Raw genomic sequence first — 26,379 nt, 5'->3', positions numbered from 1 at the left:
GTCATTTATTTTTTTTTCAAATCAGGGTGAGTATGTCAAGAGACCTCCTTGATTTACTGCGTAAAATCACACTGGTGGCGTGTCCCCATTTTGTGTCCCATAAAATGCGACGCGGTATTTTTGGTATGTCATATGCGTTTGCTTTGCGAAAATTGTATGTCGTATCTTGTGTTTTTGCTTTGTGACTTATCTCGGTTCTTGTAAAAGAAAAGTTAGGAATTATTCAAATAGACTTTTAGTCATGCAAGTGAAAAGTTAAATATGGGCTCCGTCGAACTGTTATACCTGCTAACAGGGGGAGAAGGGCGGTTGCGGTAGAGGTAAGACTTTGATCTTACTTATCAGCGAAATTGTTGCTTACAAAGTTCTTTCACGTTGAACCCCCTTTAACCCCTCCCTCCTGGCTTGAACCCGCGTGTATATATGATGTACTTTTGTCATATAAGGGAAAAAACAATATCATGTCTTTTTCAAAAAGACTTCCAGCTAAATATGAGCTTCGTCGAACTGTTATATCTGCCAGCAAGGGGAGAGTGGAGGTGGCGGCAGGGTTGCCAACTGGACATATTTCATATCCAAATGACAAATTCCTATGTGTCGGGACATAATGACATAATAGGGCAAATAATGGATATATTTTAGAAATTTGGGACGTAGAATAAACACCTTTTGGAATCTTATCACATAAAAAAATGTCACTAAAGTAGTGGTAAAACAGCTTATCTAACACCAAATCGACTTAACTACCTGCTTTCTACAGTTTATACTGTATTCTTCGGAATTGCTTGCTCTTTCCAAAAGACAACTATCTGCTAATATTCTTGAAAATCTTTGCAAATTTAAATTATTTCATTTATAAAAGATTTTATTTTTCCTAGCTTTTATGCTATAGTCAGGATAATAGCGGCAAGCAGGAATCTTTTTCTTTAGCTCTCACTTCTGGCTTCGAATAGTCAGGCAAAACATGTCTCTATTTATCGAGTATTACGAACTGAAAATGAAAAGTTAACGAAAAGAAAAATTTGGATTGTTGATGGTTTGGAATCAAAACAAAAGCTAAGCACCCAGGATGAATTCTGTCAGTTGGAAATTTTTTAAAGAAAGAGCAATATGGTCAAAATGTATTATTGTTCTTTTTTTTGTCTGACCAACGCAATTCGTATAGAAGGAGTCGTCATAGAAAACCTCAGAAGGATCTCGTTCGATTGGAAATTAAAAGTTCTAGTGCCCATTTTACTTACCAAAGGTGATTGGAGGGCAACCAGATCTTACCCCCTCCCATCGATCATTTCCCCAAACACATTCAATCAAAATTTGATTTTGCCATTTTGTTAAAAATAGTTGAAAGGTCCGTTAGTTTTTAAGGGTGATAAACCCCCCCCCCAAAGCCCTCAGAGCAAGGCCTATGATTTATACTAGTTTCCCATTGTTAACATGTATGGTTTTTATGGAATGGGTGATTATATAACCTTCAAAGAGGGCTCATTGGATCGGAAATCAGAAATCCTAGTGCCCTTTTAGAGTCATAACTTATCGGAGGGCAACTAGCCACCCCCTCTTTTCCTATATCCCCAAATAAATCAATAGAAATTTTGAGAGGACCACAACTCGGGCAATTTTTTATGGCTTTCGCTGGCGGGGAATTTCCTACGTTTTTTCTTACATTAGTCCAATACACTGGACCTAATGACTGCAGAGGTTAAAAATGTCGGTGCAAATATAGGTTGAATGGACAAACTCTATGAATAGCCATGGATGTAGTTGAGAAATTTTTTCTACGAAACAGCCAGCTAGGAGGGTGAGGATGAACTTATGCCTGCAAATCGTCTGAAGGCCTTGATGAACTCAACGCCAAATATTATGGCAAAGTCGTCATTGTTATGGATGACACTTGTAACTTAAATAACGCCATCCTCTAAGCAGAATTTTGCCAGTTACAAGTGTTTGTACACTAGATCATTGACCCAGATGTTTTATCGCCTAAGGTGTTGCCTTTTCGGCCTGTCAGTTGTTTCCAACATTTTTCTGTTTGACAATTATCAACCAACTAAAATTTGTCGTTAATGATTCGTGGAAACGAATTGATTAGTTTTAAGTCTCAAACCAAACAAAGAATTAAAACAACATTTTAAACTGGCACAAAAGTAATATGAAACTGTAAAAGACGAATTTCGTCATAAGTTGTTTCTTAAATAGAGGAACTTGCGACTTAAAAGAGGAACTTGTTTCATTTTTACTTATAAGCCTATTCAACTTTGTCTGTAATAAAATGCATTTGATAATAATATTTTCTTTCCCCAGACTTAAGAAAAGTGAATCTCAAGAAGTAATCTTCTTGAAATTTATTGCCTTGGTTAAATTCAATTCCGAATGACTCAGTTATGATTGTGATCTATTGAATGTTGGGATGGTTACTCACTAAACTAAACTCAACGTATTTTACATTGACTCTGTGAATATTCGCGATAGCTTGATATAACTTTAATTGATAATTGGATAAGAATGAGTTTCATGCATCCTGTAAATTTTGGCCAGCAATTTCTGTTTTAAGAAAGTTATTTATTTGGGTGTAAGACGTGCCCTTTTAACGCATATGTACATTGCACGCTGGGAACTAGCGTGGGTAAATATAGTTCATATAAAGGTAGGCGAATAGTCTAATTTTCATACCATTACTATAGGAAAGAAAGGCAGCGGTAAACGTAACCGAACTGAAGCGGACTTATCGGACCCTGTGATGAATTCGACAAATAATTCTGATGGTAGCGTTCTCACTGATTGTCAGAGAACAAATGCTGAGAATATTATTAAAATTCTGGAAATGGTGCAGTCCATAAATACAAACATTGAGACAGTCCAACGTAATGTCTTGGAGATAAAATCTGATATAAGTACAGTGACCAATCGTGTTACATCGATAGAAAATAAAAATAATGTGCTTGAGAATGAACTTGCAACAGTTTAATCTGAACTTCTGGTTTTGAAGAATATTGTGGAGGGCCAATCGGAGATGATTAATAAATGTAATGAGGAAATGAATTCAGTAGTCAGCCAATCTTTCATTGAAGAAAATCGCAATAAAATTATTTTCGAAAAACTTAAAGGGAAACAGTTCAACATTTATAAGAATGTTTTTATTGGTGATCATGTTTCGCTTCGTGTGCGTATTGTGCGCAAGGAACTCCTGGGTATCCGTAAATGTCTAGTGGGTAAAGGAGTGGAATGCTGGGTACCCCCTACCTTACCCCCTGTTATTTGTATAAAAAAATAACACTGTAGCTAAAGTGCTTTGGTACAATGCAAAGGGTCTGTTGATACCGTAATTTGTGTATTTTGGTTCATTAACTCTTATTGAAGTTTTGTTAAGTTAGTTTTTAAGTGATCTTATGATGTTGGGGTTTGTGTTTGTTACTAAGCTGTTAGCCGTTGCGTTAGGAGCTTGAGCTTTATGCATGAATGAGTTACAGGCAATATTTTCATGGCCTGTTCTTTTTCTTATTAGTGTGTTGAAGTGGATTATTTTTGTTTTTCAATTTGTTTTTCTTTTTTTGTGTCTGTTTGTTATTTTTATTTTTTATTGAAACCATGTACCGAGATTTTTTTTTTTTTTTTAATTTAATGACAATGGATAATTATGATCATGGGTTCCCGAAGCATTAGCCGTCTTAATACTCTGGAAGCTTCGAATGTAGATTTTGGTGGGTATATTTACGGAGCAGCTGCATCGGGGTTATGACATTGGGGTAGCAGTGCATTATAATTCAGAAGTCTGAAGAGAATTGCAGAAGTCGATTGGAATAATTTGGTCGATCTTCGGATGATATAAATACGAGTTTTCAAAGATTTTATAATAAACTGATCTTGTTAGTGACAAAAACATGTATAATGGTCCGTTCGCCATTAAAGAAAAATAATCCTAAGAAATCATGGATCTCACCTAGCTTGTTGTGTTGCATTAATAAAAGAGATCAACTTTATAAGAATTCCTTAAATAACGGGAAGGATCCGATTTGCTTAAGAATTTATAGAAATTATAGGAATGCCCTGAATAAATTACTGAGAAATGTAAAAAAATAATATTTCGAAAATAAATTCATTGAGACTTGTGGTAACTCTGCAAAAACATGGAAAATAATTAAAAGTGGGATATCGACAAAAAAACTCTATTATTCCCGATGAAGTAGTAATGCAGAATGGCCTACCAACAAAGAAACCAAAAGAGATTTGTGATGCTGTTTCTAAACATTTTGCTAATAGTGGCGTAGATTTATCTTCCCGTATTGTATCTTCTGATGATGATCCTCCCTTGGAGTTTTTTTTATGAAGACTCCAATTGATATTTCTATGTATATGAAACCCTTCTCTCGTGACGAAGTAGAGAAAATTATCTTTGGGATGGAAAATACATCGACAGGTAGTGATTCACTCAATCTTCTGGTGTTAAAAATAGCATTTCCTTGTGTTGTTGATGTTCTTACTTCCCTCATTAATTTGTGCTTGAAACGGGGAAACGTTTCCTGATTGCTGTAAAATTGCTAAGATTACTGTTTTTAAAGGCGGTAATAAGAATGATCTTGGAAATTATCGGCCTATCTCGGTCTTACCTGTTATTTCTCGTGTGCTAGAAGTGTTTTAACACTAGAGTTTATGATCATTTGGAACTGCATAAGCTGTTAAATCCAATTCAGTTTGGCTCCAGGAAGGGGAGAACCACAGAGATGGCATTATCATATATAACTTCGGTAATCAATGGAGCTCTTGACAATAAGCTTAGAGTAGCTGGTTTGTTTCTTGATTTGATTAAGGCATTTGACACTGTAGACCACCAATTACTACTTCGAAAATTTTAATTTTATGGACTAAGAGGGGCTACTTTAGCTTTGCTTTGTGATTATCTCCGAAATAGAGAGCAGTATGTTCACATTAATGGATTTTCTTCAAGTAAGAGTCTTGTCAAATTTGGTATCCCCCAGGGCTCTGTGTTAGGTCCTACTCTTTTTTTTTATCTTTATTAATGTTCTGCAACTACTTCTAGAATTAGGGATCTAGTTGATCCTGCATCTTCGGGATCTAGGATCACTAGACCCTTATTTGCTGATGATGCGACATTGATGTGTGTTGCTTCAACTGAACAACAACTTACTTCAACAAGTAAAGCAGCAATGACTATGACATGTCTTTGGTTGAAGATAAACCATCCCCAAATTATTATCCTTGGATTACAAAAATAGCTTCAACGAAGGGAATTGTTAAGAGGTCAAGTTCCGTTAAGTACCTTGGGATTATTATTGACGAAATTTTATCATTTCAAGTACCATGTAAAAGCTATAAGTAGAATACTATCGCGGAATTTAGGGATTATCCGTAAATTAAAACACTTTTTTCTTTCAAATGTTTTATGGTTATTATATTTTTCTCTGATACATCCGTATATTTTGTATTGTTCGTCTGTATGGCTTGGAACATTCCCCTCAATACTTCGCCCAATCCACGTACTGCAGAATAATGCCATCAGATCATTTTGTGGAATAGGGAACCAGGATTCGATCAGGTCAATGTAGTGTGATTAATATAATGCCTGCAGCCGGATTGCGTGATTTTTATACACTGGATTTTGTGTATAAGTACTATTATGGGTGTGTTCCAGAATGTTTTACAGGAATTTTTCGGGAAAGATCTAATGTTTATGGTCACAGAATTCCAACAAGTGGAGATATTGACGTTTCTCGCCTAGTTTCAAGTAGGACTGCTTTTTCAGTTATTTATAGAGGGGCTAAGCTCTGGAATAAGCTTGTTCGAAGTACCAAAGAATTGCCCATTAATCAATTCAAAACCAAGCTGCGTGTGGGGTTGCTTCGTAGGTATATCTTTGAAATAGATTGAGATTGATGGATTTATTATTGGCAATAATTGTTTTTGTTTTTTTTTGTTTTTTTCGCTTTGGGATCATGATATTACGTTGTTTTATTGTGTATGAATTATTTATGTAAGTTTTTTTCTCGGTACACGGTTTTACCCTTCTGCTTATTATAGATAAACTCGCTTTTTTTTTCTTTGTTTTTATTATTTTTTTTTCTCTTCTATTTTTTTGTTCTTCTTTGTTAGTAGCACACCCTCGCAAGCGATGCGTTTCGTGTGCTACCGATTGATTTTGTCTCTGTTATTTCTTTTGGATAATAAATTTATACTACTACTACAGAACAAGCAGATATTCAAAATAATAAAAAATAAGCAAGAAATAATAAAAAATAAGCAAGGATCATAAGTACAGCGACAGCTAAAACAGCATCAACCAGGAAGTATTTTATGCTCTCTAACTTCTTTTGGAAAGGGGATCCTAGAATTTGCTTATCAGACTCTTAGCTAATTTGCTAGACAGTGAATAAATTTGGAGTCACACAATTGTTGACGGAATATGTAGAATTTGTGATTTTCAACTGATTTTACATTTGAAATAGCTCAAAAAAGCGAAGTCGCTGTACCACAGCTTCTTTGAACGGTTGAAAATAAGTTTGATCATTTTGTAGAGAAAAAAAAAAGCCAAACGAAGACGTGACTTTAGCTTTAATCATCGTGGTTTTGTGACAATTTCTCAAGTAATTTGTTTTTCTTCAACCCATAGCATGCACACCCGAAGAAGATCTTTCAAACTATACACCCCCCTCTTTAGCAAAAAAAAAAATAAGTGTTTTTAGTTCCTTATATTGTTTCGTATATTTTCAACACAATATATCTATTCCTACTTGTGGTACCCCCCTGCCTCCCCCTGTAGCAAAATTAGTTTTTATATTGCCTGGACAATTGTAACCCTGATCAAACGTGGTGTGTTTACATTAAAGCAACATAGAAACAATCTCATATTTATTTCTTACAGTATAATACAATCTGTCATAGTTCGCGTTTGGCAGGAAATGAAACATTGAACCGAAAAAAAATACAATACGTAACAGAATACATGTAAAAAGAACAAAAACAAATATGCATTTCCCGAAAATAATACCACAAAACAACAGAGTCGCAAATTGCCAATTATTTATAATACAAATTAAAGTTGCAAATTTTCTTTAAGAAAATAAATATTCGGAAGTTGAGGAAGAAAAAAAAGGAAGAAAAAATAAAGTAATAAAATGAGGCTGAATAGACAAGATATATAAAGAAGATAGAGAATGCCATACGGAAATATTTCAAAAAGGAATAAACACCAAGACAATAATCTCCATGAATTTAAGTAGACACGTATTTTCACGTAACTATTTCTTGAAAGTACTTTCTTTTTTTTGTGTTCTCCTTTTACCAAAGTTGAAACATTTCCTTTTTATCGAATTACTTAATCTTAATGTGTTTTAATTTCATTGTCAAAGGCAAGATAAAGCAAATTTAAGGGTACCTGTGTTCTCGGCCCCACCGGCAATGAGGTCTGTCGATGATGGAAATTATGTTATTTACAACATTCTCAAGATTTATTTTATTTCTCTATTTGTAGATACGGTAAAGTTTGGCAAAGTTTAGCCAATGTTTCTTCAGTATGCAGTTTTTTTTAAGCTCCACAGAATTGGTGAAAGCTATATATATATATATATATATATATATATATATATATATATATATATATATATATATATATACTGAAACATAGTTTTAAAAACATATCCCCAGCCGGAATAAACCGTATGTTTGTTTTAAGCTGAAAAATACTAGTACCTCTCCATGAAATTCCATAGAAAATAGTTTTTTTTTTTTTTCATTCGCTTAGAAAGTGACAAGTTAACGAAAAAACGTGTAATTTTTTCCATCCGTTATTTACAAATCAGTATCATTATATTGATTATATACAATTTATTCATTTTTTTTTCTTTTTATTTTGGCTTTTGATTTAATATACTTCTGCCAAAATAACTTTGATTCTAAAATAGTTTTGAGCCAAACTCGTAGATACATTTGAATGTTCCCATTATTCACAATTTTTAAAAGCTTTTTAAAAAATTGCGAATTTTCGAATTAAATAAATATCTGTTGAAAAGAAGCTCGGCAGTGTTCACGCATAATTCAAAAATGCAGTCCGATTTCTCCGATCCCCTGAGTTTTCACACAATTTTTCAGATGTTTAAGGGTTGATATTCATATTCACTATGATGTTTCTGAAAAAAAAAAGAAAAAAGAAAAAAAGAAACTAATAATAACCTTTAAATTCAGCAAATATGGGAAAAAAGAATGTGACAAACGATTATACCCAATCAGTTTCTTCCTTCTCCTGGAAAGTTGACATTTTTCCTCATAAAAGGTGTGTTAAGAATAAAGCCTCCTCCGTAGGAGAAATAGATCTTAACGGGTAAATTTCGAACCTTAAAACCATTCTATAAATATGACTGGCTTTATTTAATTCATAATTTAGACTTAACTTAATTGTTGCGTATGAATATCTCTTAGGATAAGGTTTTATTGAACTAGTAAAGGTCATCCTGATGTTGACTTCTCAACGACTTACGAACGAACGAAAATTTCCACTGTAATTGGTCAGCCATAAATGTGCCAAAACAAGAACTAGTTTATATACGCTATCAGACACAATTGCACTAATTGATTTGGACAGGAGGGGGGTTGGGGGGGAGAGAGGTAAATACAAAAAAAGGCCTTAAAAAGGATGATTGCATGGAATATACAGTAAACTTATAAGAAACTTGACGACCTGATAAGAAACATAACGAAACTGACGGCATATTTAATCCAGCATTTGTATAAGGCCAGGCTTGAAGCCCCCCCCCAATTCTCAAATACGCGCCTGAATGCGGTGATGGTTTTGTGTACAGAAAAAATAATCTCTACCAAGACAAAAGAAAATTCCTTCTTTTTTGCAGTTGCCCACGGGATTCCTCGTACACCATACTTTCATAATGGGACATGGTCAAAAACACGAAATCAAGCACTTACGATAGCTTCAGAACTAAAATAAATGAGATACAAAATAAAAGACAATAAAAACAGCTAAAGAATAATAAGGAAAAATACAATCAGACTACGGCGTTTTTGCGATTCTGTTGACAAAATAAACTATACAGTAATATACGAATATGTATAATTATATACAAATTTAAACTCTGGATGAAAAAAAGAAATGAGATCGACAATTTATGGGGCAACATCAAGCGACAAACAAATGAATCTATTTAATGAGAAGCCGCTGTCTGAGAGCTATGCTTACGTGTATGCCAAATCGCTTATGTAAAGCTATGCTTAAAAAATTTGAAGCGAAATTTCTCCAAACATTGGTATCGTAAGTAGCGATACACTATCTATAGTATTGTCCATAAATCAGTTTCTTATATTAAGACCAACAATATTTAATGCTTGGGTTAAAAAATGAGTTTTACCTTACATAACTATAGTCAAAAACGGTTTGAAATGTATTTGCAATAATAGCTCAGCGCTAATTTAACTATAAGTTGCAGCTATATAAGAAAAGTTCTAATTATCATTAAAAGTATGATTTGGGATGCCAACAGCACAAATATTAAATCAGGTAGAATCTAATCCAGCTGATTTGCAGGGTCCTTCACGAAATCTTAAAAAGTCCCATGCCGTCTATAATTTCCAACATTTAACATGTAAATGGCATGTTTTAAGTTTAATCGAACTTACCCATCCCCTCGCGTCCATAGTATATTAAAATGAATTTATATTAAAGTAGACAATCAAACGTCAATAATAACTCGTGCAGTCTTTTCCAATTACCAGGTTAATTTAGTAATAATTGGCCAGTGGACGGACCACTTTGTACCATATCGAAGGGTGATATACTAAGTACCGAAGAATGGTAAGCTATGCCTCAAAAGTGTACTGAGCACTTCAGAATAATCCTCATGTTTTACGAACTATATCTTATCCGTCAAGTGCTTTTCTATGTCATGGGTACATACAATACCAACCCTTTGGAGAGTGGTGGAGGGTTGAAATCAGTTACATACTCAGGCCGTAATCGTCTCCGGAAACGGTTTGCCGGGGCAGATCAGGGATAAACCCTTCCCCCGTTGCACAGGTGTACTTCAAGAAAATTTCTTGAACTATGTGTCAATCCCCAGCCAATCCGATAGCAAAACTAATTCCCAAATCTGATACAGGTAGTGCCCTAGCATTACCCATATTAATCAGTATATAAGAAGCTTTTACAACAGGTCCAGTTTCTTCATATTTTATCGAAAATGCTCTTGAACATACAACGAACTAGCTTCCAGCTAACTGTTACGTTTCAATTAAAATATTGTTGAGTTTTTTTTTTGTTTTTTTTTTATTCTAGCCGTGGTCACTGCAATGCAGCTATCAAACATCGGAACTAAGTACCTTTAACACTTAGAGATTTTATAATAGTCAACTCTATTATACTTATATAAATATATTTTGTTTTGCTACACAACAGTACCCCAGGAAAGTAAAAATAGAGGGGGTCGGGGGAGGGGATTTCCCCTCCCATAGAATTAAAAAAAAAAATGAATATTTGATTCCTTTTCTGTTAAAAATATACCCTTGTCCTCCCTGAATATCCGTCAATTGGCAATACTGTGGTCCCCTCCTCCTCCAACGAATTATCTCATCGAAGGATATCCTATACCTTTTTTGAAGGCAGTTTGGATAAGTCTTATCGTGTATTAATACATCTAATTTTGAATGGTAATGTGCAAAATTAGACAGTAATTTTCGGGGAAAATAAGCAAAAAGTTACCTTTAGGCCAAGTATTAAGTAAACACTGAATATTCACAATCTATATGAGATAAGAAAGAATCTTAGAAGCTAGTTCATATGGTACAATTAGTTAATAGTTCGAAAACTGATTCAACAAAGGGTTACAAGAGACAATCAAATAAAGTGAAGTATATGTTTTGGTATATACATCTTGTTGCAAAGAACCAAACATTAGTAAATCATAGGATTTTCTAATGTAAAATGATGAGAAGTCAGAGAAAAAAAATCTGAATATGCACTTCTGCATTTACTTCATTTTGGCCAATTCTGACATTTTACAACAGATATAGATACTTTGCAGAAAAAAACAGCTATGATTTACTGATTTTCATCATAAGTGTAACTTTTATATTTTTCAGTTTTCTTTCCATACTCCTCTGTGTACATCTTTTGTATGTAAAGAGGGCATACATAAATTATTATTATTATACTGGAAAAAAAATTTCGTCCCTGATTTCAAATGTCAAAACTCTTATCCAAGTTAGGCAGGCTGCATTGAAACACCTTACAAAATCAGACACCAAATAATGGGACATTAAGCAACTTCCACGCGTCTGTTCTCTGTGGGAAGAATACATTTAATGTTTGACAAGTCTCAAAAGAGGATCGAGATGAATAACGGGGTTTGTTTCTCAGGAATCAAATTATCTTCATTATTGCCTTCAGTCTTAAACGGCAGATAACGAAAAAAAAAGCTTCTAAAATAGAGTTTATTATCTATTAAAGTTTCGTTTATAATCTATTAAAAAAAAGGCTAATAATAAGCTCAAAGTTAATAACAATAAGCGGGTTTATAATAATCCGTAAGAGGTTAATAATGTAGTATGTTCTCCCTTCACAGCAAAATGAAATGCTTACAACTGTGTGGTATGCGCTGCCTTGAAACGAAAAATGATAACAAATAATCAATTATGATTAATGATAACTGAGGCCTGAAATACCGGGATTTCTCGCATTGGAAGTTTAGTACTGTAAGGTGTTCGAATGCAGCTGAAACAAGTAGCTGCGTGCCATGCAAAGCCGTATCCACAGGGGAGGGAGGGGGTTAGGGGGGTTTAAAGCCCTCCCCAAAATGTTTGTCCGATTAGTAAAAAACGTAAGAAAAATCAATATAAAAACATTTTTTAGTTTTCTTTTTGTTACCCCCCCCCCCCGAAAAAATCTTTCACCCCATCCCAAAAAAACTTTTTTACACCCCCCCCCCCCCCCCCCGAAAAAAATTCACGCCTCTGGTACCATGGGTAAGTCCACTGACGAATTCATTGCTCACACTGGGCGTTTACCGATGCTTATCGGAAAATGCTGACACTTATCAAGTAATTTGGTAACAGTCTAAATTGGAAGCATTAACTTCAATTTATTTGGCTTACGAAACCTCAAACCAGTAAATCCTAGGATTCAGATACAAAATCGAGAATTCTTCCTAGCCCATCTTAGTTTATTCTTAATAAATTTTTTACTTCTAATTGTTTGATTTTTTCATATGGTAAATTTTAGAAGACTTTTTAATGAGCTTTACATTTTTTTTATTTGATTTCTAAAGTCTAAAAGGGAAATGGAAGAAGGAAGATTAAAGAATTACATCTTATGTAAGGTTTTCTCACAGAGCATATTTTGTGAGACACTTAAACTAGTATAATACAATTATCTATTTGATTTCTAAAGCCAAAAATATAAAATGGAAGATAATAGAGTTGTATCTTATAACGGAGTTTTTGGGCCAAACTACCAAAGCTTTTCCAACTTTTTAGGTTTTATAATGTTCAAAACCTTTCCAGAAACTTTAAAGTGTAATACCCATCTTACCCCCCTTTCCACAAAAACGTTCTTACGAACAAATTTATTGTTCTTTACAGAGTAGGAACTTTTGCAGACCCTAAAGATCAAAATTCACAGTGTTTAACTCTTTTTGTTGGTTCTTAAGGCTTTTGCAGAAATCTGTACCTTGTCACCAAAATTTGCCTAGAAACAAGTAAAATTTTCTACTTTATGCTTAGCCTCATTTTCGAAAGTTCAAGTACAAGGGATTTTCGATTTCAATCAGACATTGCGGACATCACAAAAAACAAAAGAAAGTACACTATATAAACTATGGGCAATAATTCAAAGGTGTTAAGTGTCTTTTTTTTGTGTCAGATCCAGATTACACCACACCCTTTTACAGATTGGTCCGCGAAATTTTCAAGTAGGAGAAATACATGCCCAACTAATTTTCAGCTTTTTCTCGCTTACCGACAAAACAGATTTCGTTACTTAACACCTATTGAATTACTGCTGTCAAGATTGGAATTACTATATATTTACAAAAAAAGCACCAACGTTAAACCATGGGCACTTAGCTGGCGACTTGTGAAAGACAGCTTATTTTACAATAAACAAAGAAAAAAAAAAAAAAACAAGGATCCTCCTACAGAGAACATCAGATTATTAGTATTATTTTTTTTTAACTTAAAATAGTTTGTAAAAACAAAATGTTCACTTGACATTTCGCTTTCAGTTGTCTTCAAGAGAAAGAGACACCTAAAAAAAAAAAAACGAACAGACAGAACACCAAGAATAGGAATGCAATAAAAATTAAGCTCATGTCTAGGACCAAACAGTTAAATAGGGGGGAGGGGGGACTAGAATGATACATTAAAATACTTTCAGAATCCCCCAATTTATATGAAGATGTTGAGAAAATGTCCGAAATCTGGATTAATTTCTAATTAAAACAGTGAAACTAATGAAAGTGATATATTTTGGTGAATATATCAATATTTACTTAGATTTATAGTACGTTACGTGGTTTATTAGCTTACTGATATTATACAATGTATCACTACCTGAAGTGGTTTCTACTGTAAAGGCATTACAGAAGATACTCTTCAAAATTACACTTTTAGTTCATATAAATTATTCCCGAAGGTAACTTCCTAATAAATATTTGCAGTAAAACAAGATAGAGAGGAGAGAGAGAGAAAGAGAGAGAGAGAGAGAGAGAGAGAGAGAGAGAGAATAGAAAACGGGCCAGGCCAAAAAAATTGACTAAAAATCAAGAAGACTTAATCAGCTCTAAGTTTCACAAAACCCATTTCTCTAGTTCAACTTAAAACGTAATTAATCCTGTTTGCAATTTACAATTAGAATATAAAAACTTTACAACAACCCACAAACTCCCTTGGAAAGACAAATCATTCTTATTTATAGCAATAAGATTTTCTACTCTTCATAAGAAAAAAAAATCTAAGAGAAGACTATAACAGCCATATTAACTACAGTCAAAAAGTGAATTATTTGTGAAGACCCGCTGCTTTTCAGCTTCCCAAATTTTTTAATCATGGAGAAATATTACAGATGAGATAATAAATTATATTTAATACTGAGCTATTTTGAAAATTATACTGCAATGCTTTATTCTTCTTGACATAAAGAGGATACACGCCATATCCGAGGATTATTTATATATATGTCCAAATTATCACGATTTATATCTTTCATTGTAATACCCAGATCAATAAGCTCGAAATAGTAGAAATCCTTTTTCTTACCTTTCTACATATTACCCTGTAATGTATCTGGCAGTACTCAAAGCCATGAACAGTTCAAGTTGGTAAAGAGGATAACACACGAAATGAAACACTTTTCTTTTCTAAACTGATAAAATAAGTTATTAGTAGTTCTTCAGTTTCTATCAAGATTATCTAAAAATTTTAGGGTAGCACAATAAATTGTCAATTAACTTCAACACGAACAGGTTCTTGTATCAATTCCCGCATTTTTGCCTAATTTTTAAGTCACGATTTAAAATTACAACTTTTATATGCTTTCGGATCATTAAAGTTATCAATAGAAGGGAAACCCTTATATCTTAAACCAGAGGTGTCACTAGGCAAAATTGGGGGGGGGGGAGGCGAAGGAAAGTTGGTCATTTTTACTAACTGATTTGGGTGATATTACTATTAAAATAACTCTTTTTCTGACTTAGACCGATATGTTTCCATTGATTTTGCATAATTTATTTCCAACAGCCTATCTACCTAAAAAAATCATTATTTTACTGACTGGCTGAAAGCATTGCCCCCCCCCCCTTCCGGCAATACGTGACATCCCTGTAAGAAACTTTTTTGTTTCATGCTTTGTGTCCATTGCATATAGGGTGAATTAACGCACGTGTTGAAATATTATTTTTTCCAATGTACAGTATTTTAATTGATGATCACCATTTCGATATTCCAAAATTCATACTTTAAAAATGACGACAATGAACATTCAACCCCCAGAAAAAAAGAAGACCAGTAACAATGTCTAATCAAAACATAATTGCCGCTGATAGCAGAGCTTCTACTTAGAATTAATATTAAATTTAGATTGTGCTGTTTCCTATGGGTACATTCATCCCAACTAGTTTTCAGTAATACGGTGCTACTTCAATAATAATAATAATAAAAATAATAAAATCACAGTTGTGGCAATTTTTTCAATTTCTGCGCCTGAAATTTGAAAATTTTGATGAGCAAATATGTATAGAAAAAAGAAGAAGTTTGGTATTCGAGTTAATAGATGTTGCAGAGAAGAAACAAGTACCAAATACATTATTTTTCATGGTGATTATAACTGGCATAAAAAAAAACCTTTCTGAACAACCCTTTTCAACCCTTTTCTGAGTACTGTTCAAAATACATTAGAACCCTTGATCTGGGTCTAAAAGAAAGCAGAGTCGGGGTCCGGGTATCTAGGCCTTTCATTACCAGTACTGTTTAGTTATGATGAGGATATTTTTCGTGTTTTTTTTTTCGTCTTTTTTAAGTATAGAAACCCATTTTCGGTACACAAACATACTGTAGTTACTTAATAGTTTTAGGATTTCCGTATTGTTTGACACGGCGTATAACAAAAACTTAATCTAGATACCTTTACACTCTTGAAAACTATTCAAAACCAAGAGAAGAATAAAAGATTACAAAGTTACGAATGGTAGACAAACCAGGGTTGACAATACACATTCTCTTCAAATCACTATATTGAGCAATACTGGTCGTCTCAAAGAGGTCCAAAACATGCATTTTCAAAAACTCGCCTATTTCTATCCATGACTGGTCAAGGGATTTGTCTGTATAATAACACCATGCATAGGTGATTCTTCACCGTTATTCTGTCCCTGATTTTGACTACCCACTTGGAAATTAAAAGCACTACTACCAAAATACGAGGGTGAAGAAACACTCTGGGGTAGTCCACTTAGGTTCGCATAAGCCGGTTGATTATGGTATATCGGTGGCTCGGTTGTAGGAATATATGGGTCCATTGGTAAAGGCCCTGGTTGCGAGTAACGTGACCTCGCTTGGGGATGAGGATGCCCAATCACTCGTTGTATAGTTGGTCTCTGGGGGTCACAATCCATAGCTGTCGGTACAGCTATATTATACCCAACGGCTGATGTGAATTGTAGAAGCTGTATTGGATCAGATCGAGCTCGACTTGATATTCCGCTACCAATACCTAAAAGAAAATATCTAAGTATTGGATAAAATACAGAAAAAATGTCGACGGAAAGAATGAAAAGCACATAGAAAATATAGACGGAGAGATAAAACGTAGTTAAAAGCCAGGGTTGTGGATTAACTGTTTTCTTTTCAAATCCAAGTTGATACAAAAATACAAAGCTGTTACCAAATAACTTAGAATCTAAAGGGAGATACGACACAGTTTATTTCTTTATATGAACAAAATATGCTGGGTATTGTGCTTGAAATACCGAACATTCATACAGTATAATATATATAGTATATACAGTATATATAAAGTGGTACTCAACAGATACGAAACTAGGTTAGTAAATTTTTATACAGAATTTAACTTTGCACACGTGCGCACTAACAGTCCCTCAAAGTTGAATCTTAGATAAACTACGTCTAATAAGAGAAACGAGAACAAAAGAAGCAGATATAAAATTACTTCGGCTCATGTGGTGGTCGGGCGACTCTGTTTTCATTTTCTTTCTTCTTACCTTGGAAGGACGAACTCACGCAAATTCGATATTATAATGCCTTGGACGAACAATATGTTACAGAAGCCACCAGACAATGGCCTGGGACAATCAATAATCCCTGGTAATCATCGCTGGTTGGGAGTGATTGCTCGAAAAGCAACCTTAGGATGAGCGAATGGTTCTTTCAACATTGAAGTTGAACAATTTACTTCTACATAACTTATGCTTCTCTCAAACTATCTCACATTACTTATTCCCCTGAATACAAGCCTAAATGCATTGTAACAGTACACAAATAGATACAATAACCAACCTGGTGCAGGAGAGATCGGGAGATAACTTTGATTCATAGTGGAGATGGCTGACGAAAGAGATCCAGGCAATCCACCAGAAGAGGTTACCTGAGTCAAGCTGGTGCCAGAAGGAAGGTTCGAAGGTCCTGGCTGCATTCCCGGTATTCCTTGAATATCCATCGCCGGGCTAACGTTCGTGGATCCACCTAAATCAAACACATTATTCAAGATCATATGTCAATATTAAAGACAATTATGTTATCACGTAAATTCTATTTTTTATGATATAAAGAGCTCAAATTACAACACCTGCTTATTGTCAAATCCAATAAAGAAAAGGCGCATCTCAAAATTTTTGTGTTATGATGGGCTAAAAAGTTGTACAGTCCTCTAGAATCCAACAGAAATCAGACTATTCTAGCGACCATTCTTTTGCACACCATTGTTACAGGGATAAGTCCATCCAAAGCACCCACCCCCCCAAAAAAAAGATACGTTCAACTATGTACTCTATTATGAAAGAAAATTTACTGTCATTTACCTCTGTTTTATAGCAAGTTTGATTGTTCTTCTGAATCTGGCATGGTAAAGATACATCACATAACTCCATTAATTTCGTTTGAAATTACGTAAAATTGTGATCTTTATGTAAGCAGAGTATATTCAAAAACCTCAAAAAGGTATCCTAGTATAAAGCATAATGCTGTTCGTATTTTAAGCATCTACAGGATTAATACCAGTATTTCAATCTGCTTTCAACGACGGAAATGATCAGCCAGATACTCGCATAGTTACGTATACGGGTATGAGAACACTTGCTCAAATTTACATGAGGAAGCAAACTTGAAAAGAAAAACTGCAAGTCAGAAATTGGCTGAACTATCATTTTAGGACAAGTTTTTTAGATAAAGTTTTAATTCTTTTTATTTTGTTTTTTCAGCGGTAAATCTGTACAAGTCTAATTTTCAGAAATCAACTTTTTATTTAGTTATAAAATTAGACTTTTTCCGAAGATTATCTAGAAGTAAATGAAGTTAAAAGAAATCCTGTATTTTTGCCAGTTCAGGTGATACCAACACTTTAGGAAGTTAGATAAAGCTTTGACTCTTTAATTTGCTAATCGCCTCAAGTGTTTATCATAAAAAGCATATTAATTAACAGTAAATATTTAAATTGACCATTTGCTAGTGTATTTTCTAATGTTAAAATTGGCTGGAAAGAAATACTTGCTTTCTATATTTTTTCTTCTCACACCTCATCTTTGTCTAGTTCACAGGTTTGAGTAATCTCTCTATTTCTCCCATCAGACGGGTAGTGAGCCCAATGAGTTCTACTACTTGTCATTATATTGGAATTTTATTTATGTAGCCTTATTTGAGTGTTTTTTTTTTTTTTTTTTTTTTTTCTTAAAGGGGTTGAAGCTAGACTTTAAAAAAAAAGAAAAAAAGAAACGGTAAAGGATATTTGAAGGAGAAACGTTGAAGCTTAAAATGAACAGAAATTTAGCTGAATATGAAGGAGGCTGCTGCCCTCGAATATCTGCTTCTTACCCAACATGTTTTAATTATACTTTATTGTCCTTATAATTGATTACGCTACTTATGCTTAACATATTTAATATAATTGAGAATCGTAAAGTTTCTTTAATCAAAATCATTTTTACGTTCTACTTAATTTGGCTTCAGGAAAGTTATGTCGACCGAGCAAGCTAATCTATTTTATATCGTTTGCTAATGATGATTCAGACTGTGATCTGAAAGTTGCGTCAGTATTCTTATATATCAAGTAAGCCCTCCAACTGCGAGGATTATGAAATATTAGTGAAAAAGTGGGAGAATTATGGTGTTTGGAGTAATTCACAGCAGTTATTGAGATCATTTCCGAATGAAGAGACTTGGTGCGTTAAAATAGGGGATTTTAAATTAAGTAACAAAAGCATAAAATGTTGCGCTCTCCAAGGACCAGTTCTGGTCCTTTTTATATACTTTTGTATATAAACATGTATATAATACTTTTTGTGTATAATACTTTATGTATATAATACTTTTTGTATTTAACTTTTGTTTTTTATATATATTTAGGATTTGAACAAGTGCCTGGTAAGCTGTAGTCTGTCAACTAGGGAAGTTTCCACGTTTAAAGCCATTTTACCGGCCATTGATGCCCATTATACGGTGGCTGCTAGGACAGAAAGGGAGCTGCTAAATCTTTTGAAATATGGTATGCTATGCATTGAAAATGGATGAGAGACAATAAGCTGAAGTTAAACCACAAGACAAGCTCCTTTGTAATATGGTAGAAGCCCTAATTATTATCCTTGGGTTGAGCAGCTACAGTTGCGTGGAAACATCATACGTGCGAAATCAGTGAAGGTTCTTGGAGCTGTAGTGGACGAGTGCCTTAGCTTTAAGAATCATGTTCGTTACATTTCTGCCAAGATCGCTCGTAGCCTCGGAACGATAAGAAAACTTAAGCATATTTTCCCGGATACTATCCTAAGGATACTTTATTTCTCTCTTGTACATACAGAATTAGTCTACTGTATTACTATATGGTCTTCTAATGTTCGTAGTTCATCTGCATCCAGAGAGTACTGCAAAATAAAGTGGCTAGAGTGCTGACGGGTGTAGACGAACGTTCTACAGTGAAGTCCAGCAATGTGGAATTTACAATATTACCCATTTTTGGCCTGGAGAAATTTTATAATACCTTATTTAAGTTTATGTGCCAAAATATGTGTTTAAGAGCATAATATAAGTTTATGTCAGTTTAGAAATCCTTGAATAGTAACTACGCGATCAAAGTTTTCTATCCGTCATGTTTGTCCTAGTGCCTGCAATAGTTTGAAGCAGAATATTGTACAGAATTCAAACCAGAGTGAGTTCCCAAGGCTGCTGAAAGACAATTGTTTTATAATTATGAAAAGGATGGGTGATGAATTCTCTGGTTTCCTTATTTATTAAATTAATCAAATTGTTGAACGAGTGGTTTTCTATAAGTGCTGCATTTCTTTGATTAGTAGATTCTTCTCTTGTTTTCAAACAAATATCTTCAGCAACAAGCTAGCCTAGTAGTCTAGGCTATCTTGATTTTTCCCAAGTTGGTAAATTTTGTTTTATTGCTTTCCTACCCGATTTTTTTCCTCGGCTATTGGACAATTGTTTAATTACCAATGGTATTGCGACAAAAAGCCTACAGTAAGTTTGTTATATTCTGCTTCTTTCAGTTCGTCCAGAAACAGAACAACAAAGTCTTTTTTCTCTTCTGTAAAATCTCCATTTAGTATTTCTCTTTTAATTGCATTGGCGAGGAAAAGTACTCTATAGAAGCACAGGCTAATTAATAAACTTCAATCGATTTTGAGTGATTTTAATTAATTTTGGCACTCGCATTAATTAATTAACCAATCACCAAAGACATTCTATAATTAATATTTCATGCGCATCCACTATTCTTTTAAGACCTTCATCACTGTTCATTACGTTCCTTTAATTAGTAATGAAGTGACTTACCTACACCAGTATTCGTTCCTTCGTCAGAAGTTCTTTTGAAGAAATTATGCTGTAGGGCGTAATACGGAGTAATACGAGTTTTTGGATCAAAATCCAGCATTCTCAATATCAGATCTTTGAATTTAAGATAATCCTGGACTCCATGCCCAGGTTCTCCAAGTCTTCTTCCACCAGGACCTCCCGTCTCTACTCCTATTGTATCGTGCAATCGTCTTGTGCCAGGAGGTTTATATTTTTTGCCGTCTTTTGACTTTCGAAGAACATAAGAACCATCTGGCAGCTTGTCAAAGTATTTTCTTGTTTTAGCGGCAGTGTCTAGCAGTTGCTTAGGAGGCATTCCGAGAACTTCTACGATTTTATTCATCTGATCGATCTAAAATAAAAGAGAATGCAAATACAGATGTCGCAAAAGAATGGAGTTTAAAAGTCTTCAAATACTTTTTGAAAAAAAAAACTTCCTGCATTGATAGGCTGTTCTTTCTTTTGCTTCTCTACGCAATCCATAACACTTAAGACACAGACAAAACAGCTCAGCTGAGGATACGACTCAACAGCACCATTCTATGCACCATTCCAGTACCATATCTATTACTATGTATTTAATTTTTGATTAATTTTTCAATGGAGAAAGGCCAATTTCCAGATGCTCTAAAGCAGGCAGGAATCACACCACACTGGAAGCGTGAAAATAAGCAATATTGGATAAATAGAGACCAATATCGATCCTGCCATTCTTTTCGACACTTTCTCTTATAAAAATTATGCATAGGTAACTATATGGACAACTTGAGTCATTGGGCTTATTATGCGATACCTAGTTTGAATTTAAAAAGGCCACTCAGCAAGTCATTCAATAAATAATTTGGTTAACAGTATCAATAATTGATTTGAAAGTAGATAGATCCCGTTAACAATCTCTATCTTTAAAAAAAATAAAAAATTCAATAAGGATGATTTTCAATTTTTGCTGCATGGCATTGGTGATTTGAGTATCAGGGATAGTTATCTTCTATGGTTTCAGTGCTACTTTCATGGAAGATTGATGCAGGTTGTGATTAATGACATAAAAAAGTGCTGCATCACAAGTAAACTGGGGAGTCCCGTAAGGATTAATCTTGGGACCACTTTTATTTCTAGTGTTTGCTGATATGACAAAGATATGATCTTCCTGTAGCAAGTCTTAAAACATTTGCAGACGACACAGCAATAGCAATTGCAGATGCAAACCTCTAAGATCTCATAGCTCACACAAAAAATGTTCTGCGCTACCTGAATACATTTGCCACCCTTGGTTCTCTAGGCGTTAATCTTAGTAAATACAATGATTTTTAGTCGTGCTGATGTTGACAAAGTATATGAGCAATATTCGTTTTTGTGGTGCAATTATTGATCAAGGTTTTGAAACAAGGCATCTGGGATTTATGGTTGATTGTAATTTGATTCTGAATAAGTAGTAAAATTGTATCGTCTAAAGCAGCAAGTGACATTCCACGTTTACTTTCACGTTTTCATAATCTGTTCGCAAATTCTGTGTTATAGATTATTTAAATCACTATTATACGACCTTACGTTGTACATGTGAGTGCCCTTTGGGCAAATTATGTGCTTTAATGAAAAATTTTTGCAAGACTTTCCAGCACCTGACTAAGATTGGCTATCTTACCATCTTTTGATGATGACTAACTTCTATAACAGTTACAGAAGAATCCAGACAATTTAGAAGTAAGCAGTCCATCTTTTGGGGGAACGAGTAATTTTAGTGATACACTCACTGTTATTGCCATTTTATTAACACTTTGAATGACGAGATCTCGATCTTCCTTTATTAAAACTGATATATCAACGTTTGAATGTGCCCGCCTATTACGTGGACATATTTTCTATTAATTCTATTATGACTCCTGATTACCATACTAGGAATATGGATATGCGGAAAGATATGCAGGATATGTAGGGTGTATGAGGAAAAAAATACAGTGAGAGCATCCCATGTGCCTTATAAAAAAAAATGCTGGATGAGACCGATTCCCTGAAACATGATTGTCTTTTTATCTTTCTTTCTTTCTTTCTTTTTTTTTTTTTTTTTTTTTTTTTTGTCTTGGTCTGTCTGTCTGACCCGGTTTTTCTACTTTAGGCCCTTCCAGGTAGGCTAGGACGATGAAATTTGTCAAGCGTATCAGGAACTAGCCCAGATTAAATTAAAAACTGTCATTTCCCAGATTCGACCATCTGGGGGGGGGGAGTGGGGGGACGGTTAAAGCGGAAAAATTAGAAAAAATGAGGTGTTTTTAACTTATGGACGGATGATCGAATCTTAGTGAAATTTGATGTTTGGAAGGATATCGTGTCTCAGAGCTCTCATTTTAAGTCCCGACCCGATTCAGTGACATTGCGGGAAGTTGGAGGGGGGGACCTAAAATCTTGGAAAACGCTTAGAGTGGAGGGATCGCGATGATACTTGGTGGGAAAAATAATCACAAGTCCTATATACGTGATTGACATAACCGGAACGGATCCGCTCTCTTTGGGGGAGTTGGGGAGGGGGGTTAATTCTGAAAAATTAGAAAAAAATGAGGTATTTTTATCTTACGAAGAAGTGATCGGATCTTGAGGAAATTTGTCAGGCGTATCAGGAACTAGCCCAGATTAAATTAAAAACTGTCATTTCCCAGATTCGACCATCTGGGGGGGGGGGGGGTAGGGAGTGGGGGGACGGTTAAAGCGGAAAAATTAGAAAAAATGAGGTGTTTTTAACTTACGGACGGATGATCGAATCTTAGTGAAATTTGATGTTTGGAAGGATATCGTGTCTCAGAGCTCTCATTTTAAGTCCCGACCCGATTCGGTGACATTGCGGGAAGTTGGAGGGGGAACCTAAAATCTTGGAAAACGCTTAGAGTGGAGGGATCGCGATGATACTTGGTGGGGAAAATAATCACAAGTCCTATATACGTGATTGACATAACCAGAACGGATCCGCTCTCTTTGGGGGAGTTGGGGAGGGGGGTTAATTCTGAAAAATTAGAAAAAAATGAGGTATTTTTAACTTACGAAGAAGTGATCGGATCTTGAGGAAATTTGTCAGGCGTATCAGGAACTAGCCCAGATTAAATTAAAAACTGTCATTTCCTAGATTCGACCATCTGGGGGGGGAAGGAGTGGGGGGACGGTTAAAGCGGAAAAATTAGAAAAAATGAGGTGTTTTTAACTTACGGACGGATGATCGAATCTTAGTGAAATTTGCTGGGGGAGTATCACGTATCTACTTATAAATGTCGTAGATACGTGATTGACGTACCCGGACTGGATCCCCTCTCTTTGGGGGAGTTAGCGGTTGGGGCTCAGTGCTTTGTCGAATTTGGTGCTTCTGAACGTGCTAGGACGATGAAAATTGGTAGGCGTGTCATATTGACTGCACAAATTGACTTGATAAAGTCGTTTTCCCGATTCGACCATCTGGGGGGCTGAAGGGAGAGGAAAATTAGAAAAATTTAGGTATTTTTAACTTTTATTTAGAAGGACCTCGTGACTCAGAGCTCTTATTTTAAATCCCGACCGGCATTAAGCTTCTGATTTTCCTTTTAAAGCAATCGATTGATTCTTAAAATTTTGCCAGAGCTCATACAATATGAGCTCTTGGCTCTTCCGACCTCATCAGAAATGCCATATGAGCTCTTAGCTCATGTTTTTTTTTTTGTCTTGCGAATTGTCGAAAATAAAGAAGTCAATCATTCAACGGTGTATTTAATCGGAATGATTTAGGACTGTCGCCGAGACAGTTTTACTTAAGTAACCTTTATCAAATAGGTAAATATGGAGTAGTTTCCTACTCCAACTTTGGAGTAGTTGTAATTTTTACTAATATGAAATATTTTTGTTTTTGCCACAAAATGACTACTATATCTCTTCAAAAAAATAACAATACGGCAATGTAATAAAAGGGAATTTTAAAGTAGAGGAAAAATCTCAAGGACGTGTCAAGTACACTACAATACCATAGCCCAAAACATCTTGATCTTCTCCATATTGTACTGTTGTTGCAAAATTTTACGGAGTCGTCAGACAATTTTAAGAGAGTTGAGCCCACTTATCGCACTTAAGTGCAGATACAGATATTGGTAAATTCTTTTACATATTAAAAAAAAAATATTAATTTAATGGTTATGTACAGAATAGAACAAAATCTTTTTTTTTTTAATATAATGCGTTAACTTTAACTTAATATATTAGAAACAGCTAGACATAAACCTACATGTACTTTCTTATGACAAAAAGAAAGTTTCTGAAAATCCTATAAGGCTAATTTTAGTCAATATTTACCTTTGAAGGATATACTTTTGATTTAACACTTTGATTTAACGCTAAATTAAGCTTCTTTTTTTTTTCAGATTGTACTATTTTGCAAAATTTTATGGATTCGTCAAACAATTTTAAGGAAGTTGAGCCCACTTATCACACTTAAGTGCAGATACAGATAATGGTTAATTCTTTTAAATATTTAGAAAACAAAAATAAACATGAATTTAATGGTTATGTAGAATGAGCGAAGTCTTTTTTTTCTTTTTTTTTTTCAATGTAATGCGTTAACTTTAACTTAATATATTAGAAACAGGTATACATAAACCTAGATGTACTGTCTTATGACCAAACGAAAGTTTCTGAAAATCCTATAAGGCTAATTTTAGTCAATATTTACCTTTGAAGGATATACTTCCGATTTAATGCTTTGATTTTACGCTAAATAAGCTTTATGAGAGAATCATGACAATGTACAAAAAAAAACTTTCTACGCCAAGGGACTTCAAAACAGAATACAAGCTTAAAAATATAGGTAAATGAAATCCAACAAAGCAAAAGAAATAGATTTGTTACTAGCCAATAGAACATTAGTAGATTAAATTAGCCATGATTGGAAACTACTCGTAATTTGAAGCAATTCGCAATAGTAAATAATTGCGAAAAACCACAAAATGAGTAAATAGAATAGTTTTTACATTTTTGTGGTTACTAAAAAAAAAAGCTCAGGAAACCGGAAGCAATACAAATGTGTGACTATTCGTCCAGATATAATTATTTATATCTCTACTTTTAAATTCTTGCTCAAGACCATGACAGCAGAGACTCAGTGAGTCAACGTTTCTGAAATTCCTTTTAAAAAACACAAATTCTTATTCAGTCTTAACTTCCATGGGAAAATCTTACAAAAAACTCATTTCTCTTAAATTAATTTCATCAGGAATACCTTACTCCCCGTCAAGAACAAAAATGAGTACTCCCTCTACGAAAAAACTGCGGCTGGGGTGTTGCCTTTTGTGACCAAATTTTTCACTTTGTGGCTTTTTTTGCTAATATTTGCGTCGGGATAGGCGCATTGTAGCTAATTTTCTCCTGGGTGCCACCAACCCTAGGAAAATTTCTAGGAGCAGGGGAGCGAACTTTTGGAAGCAACATCAGATCTCTCGCTGAGAGGTTACTATATCAGTGCCCAAATTCGCCTTTGAGGACCTATTTTGAATTTTCTAAAGTGGTACTGGAAAGGTTGGAGAAGCCTGGAAAGTAGCAGGCATCCATATTCACCAACAGGCCTAATACATGACTGATACAGAGAGGCAGTCGATCTGTACGGTCACAAATTCTTGAAAAAAAAAAATCATACCCATCTTTCTCAAGTAGTAGGATCGAACCCGATCCATATGTGAACCCTAAGACAGGTTTGAGGAGTAACGAATACCCAAGAGACAAATTTTTTCAATTTTCTTGACAGCTTCCTCGAATAGGGATGTCGAAACAAGACATGAGATCAATAGATGATCAGTAGCTCCTTAGTCTTGCATACACTTAAACTGGCAAGCCAGGCATTAGACTACT

General features: G+C 34.6%; 1 protein-coding gene across 1 annotated transcript in view; it reads right to left on the bottom strand.

Moving 5' to 3' along the window:
* Positions 1–15,473: 15,473 nt before the first annotated feature.
* Positions 15,474–26,379, bottom strand: part of LOC136029372 (serine/threonine-protein kinase minibrain-like) — an 83,711-nt gene continuing 72,805 nt past the window's right edge. Inside the window, exons 8-10 of the mRNA XM_065707690.1 lie at positions 20,512–20,884; positions 17,020–17,205; positions 15,474–16,216 (exon numbers count right to left, since the gene is read on the bottom strand). Coding sequence (XP_065563762.1) covers positions 15,801–16,216; positions 17,020–17,205; positions 20,512–20,884 — 975 coding nt within the window. The 3' untranslated portion in view covers positions 15,474–15,800. The remainder of the gene's footprint in view (positions 16,217–17,019; positions 17,206–20,511; positions 20,885–26,379) is intronic.

The sequence above is a fragment of the Artemia franciscana genome, chromosome 7, assembly GCF_032884065.1.
Source record: "Artemia franciscana chromosome 7, ASM3288406v1, whole genome shotgun sequence".
In the NCBI taxonomy this organism is placed as follows: domain Eukaryota; kingdom Metazoa; phylum Arthropoda; class Branchiopoda; order Anostraca; family Artemiidae; genus Artemia; species Artemia franciscana.
Note: the sequence above shows the minus strand (reverse complement) of the source record. Positions and strands in the feature narration are given on the sequence as shown.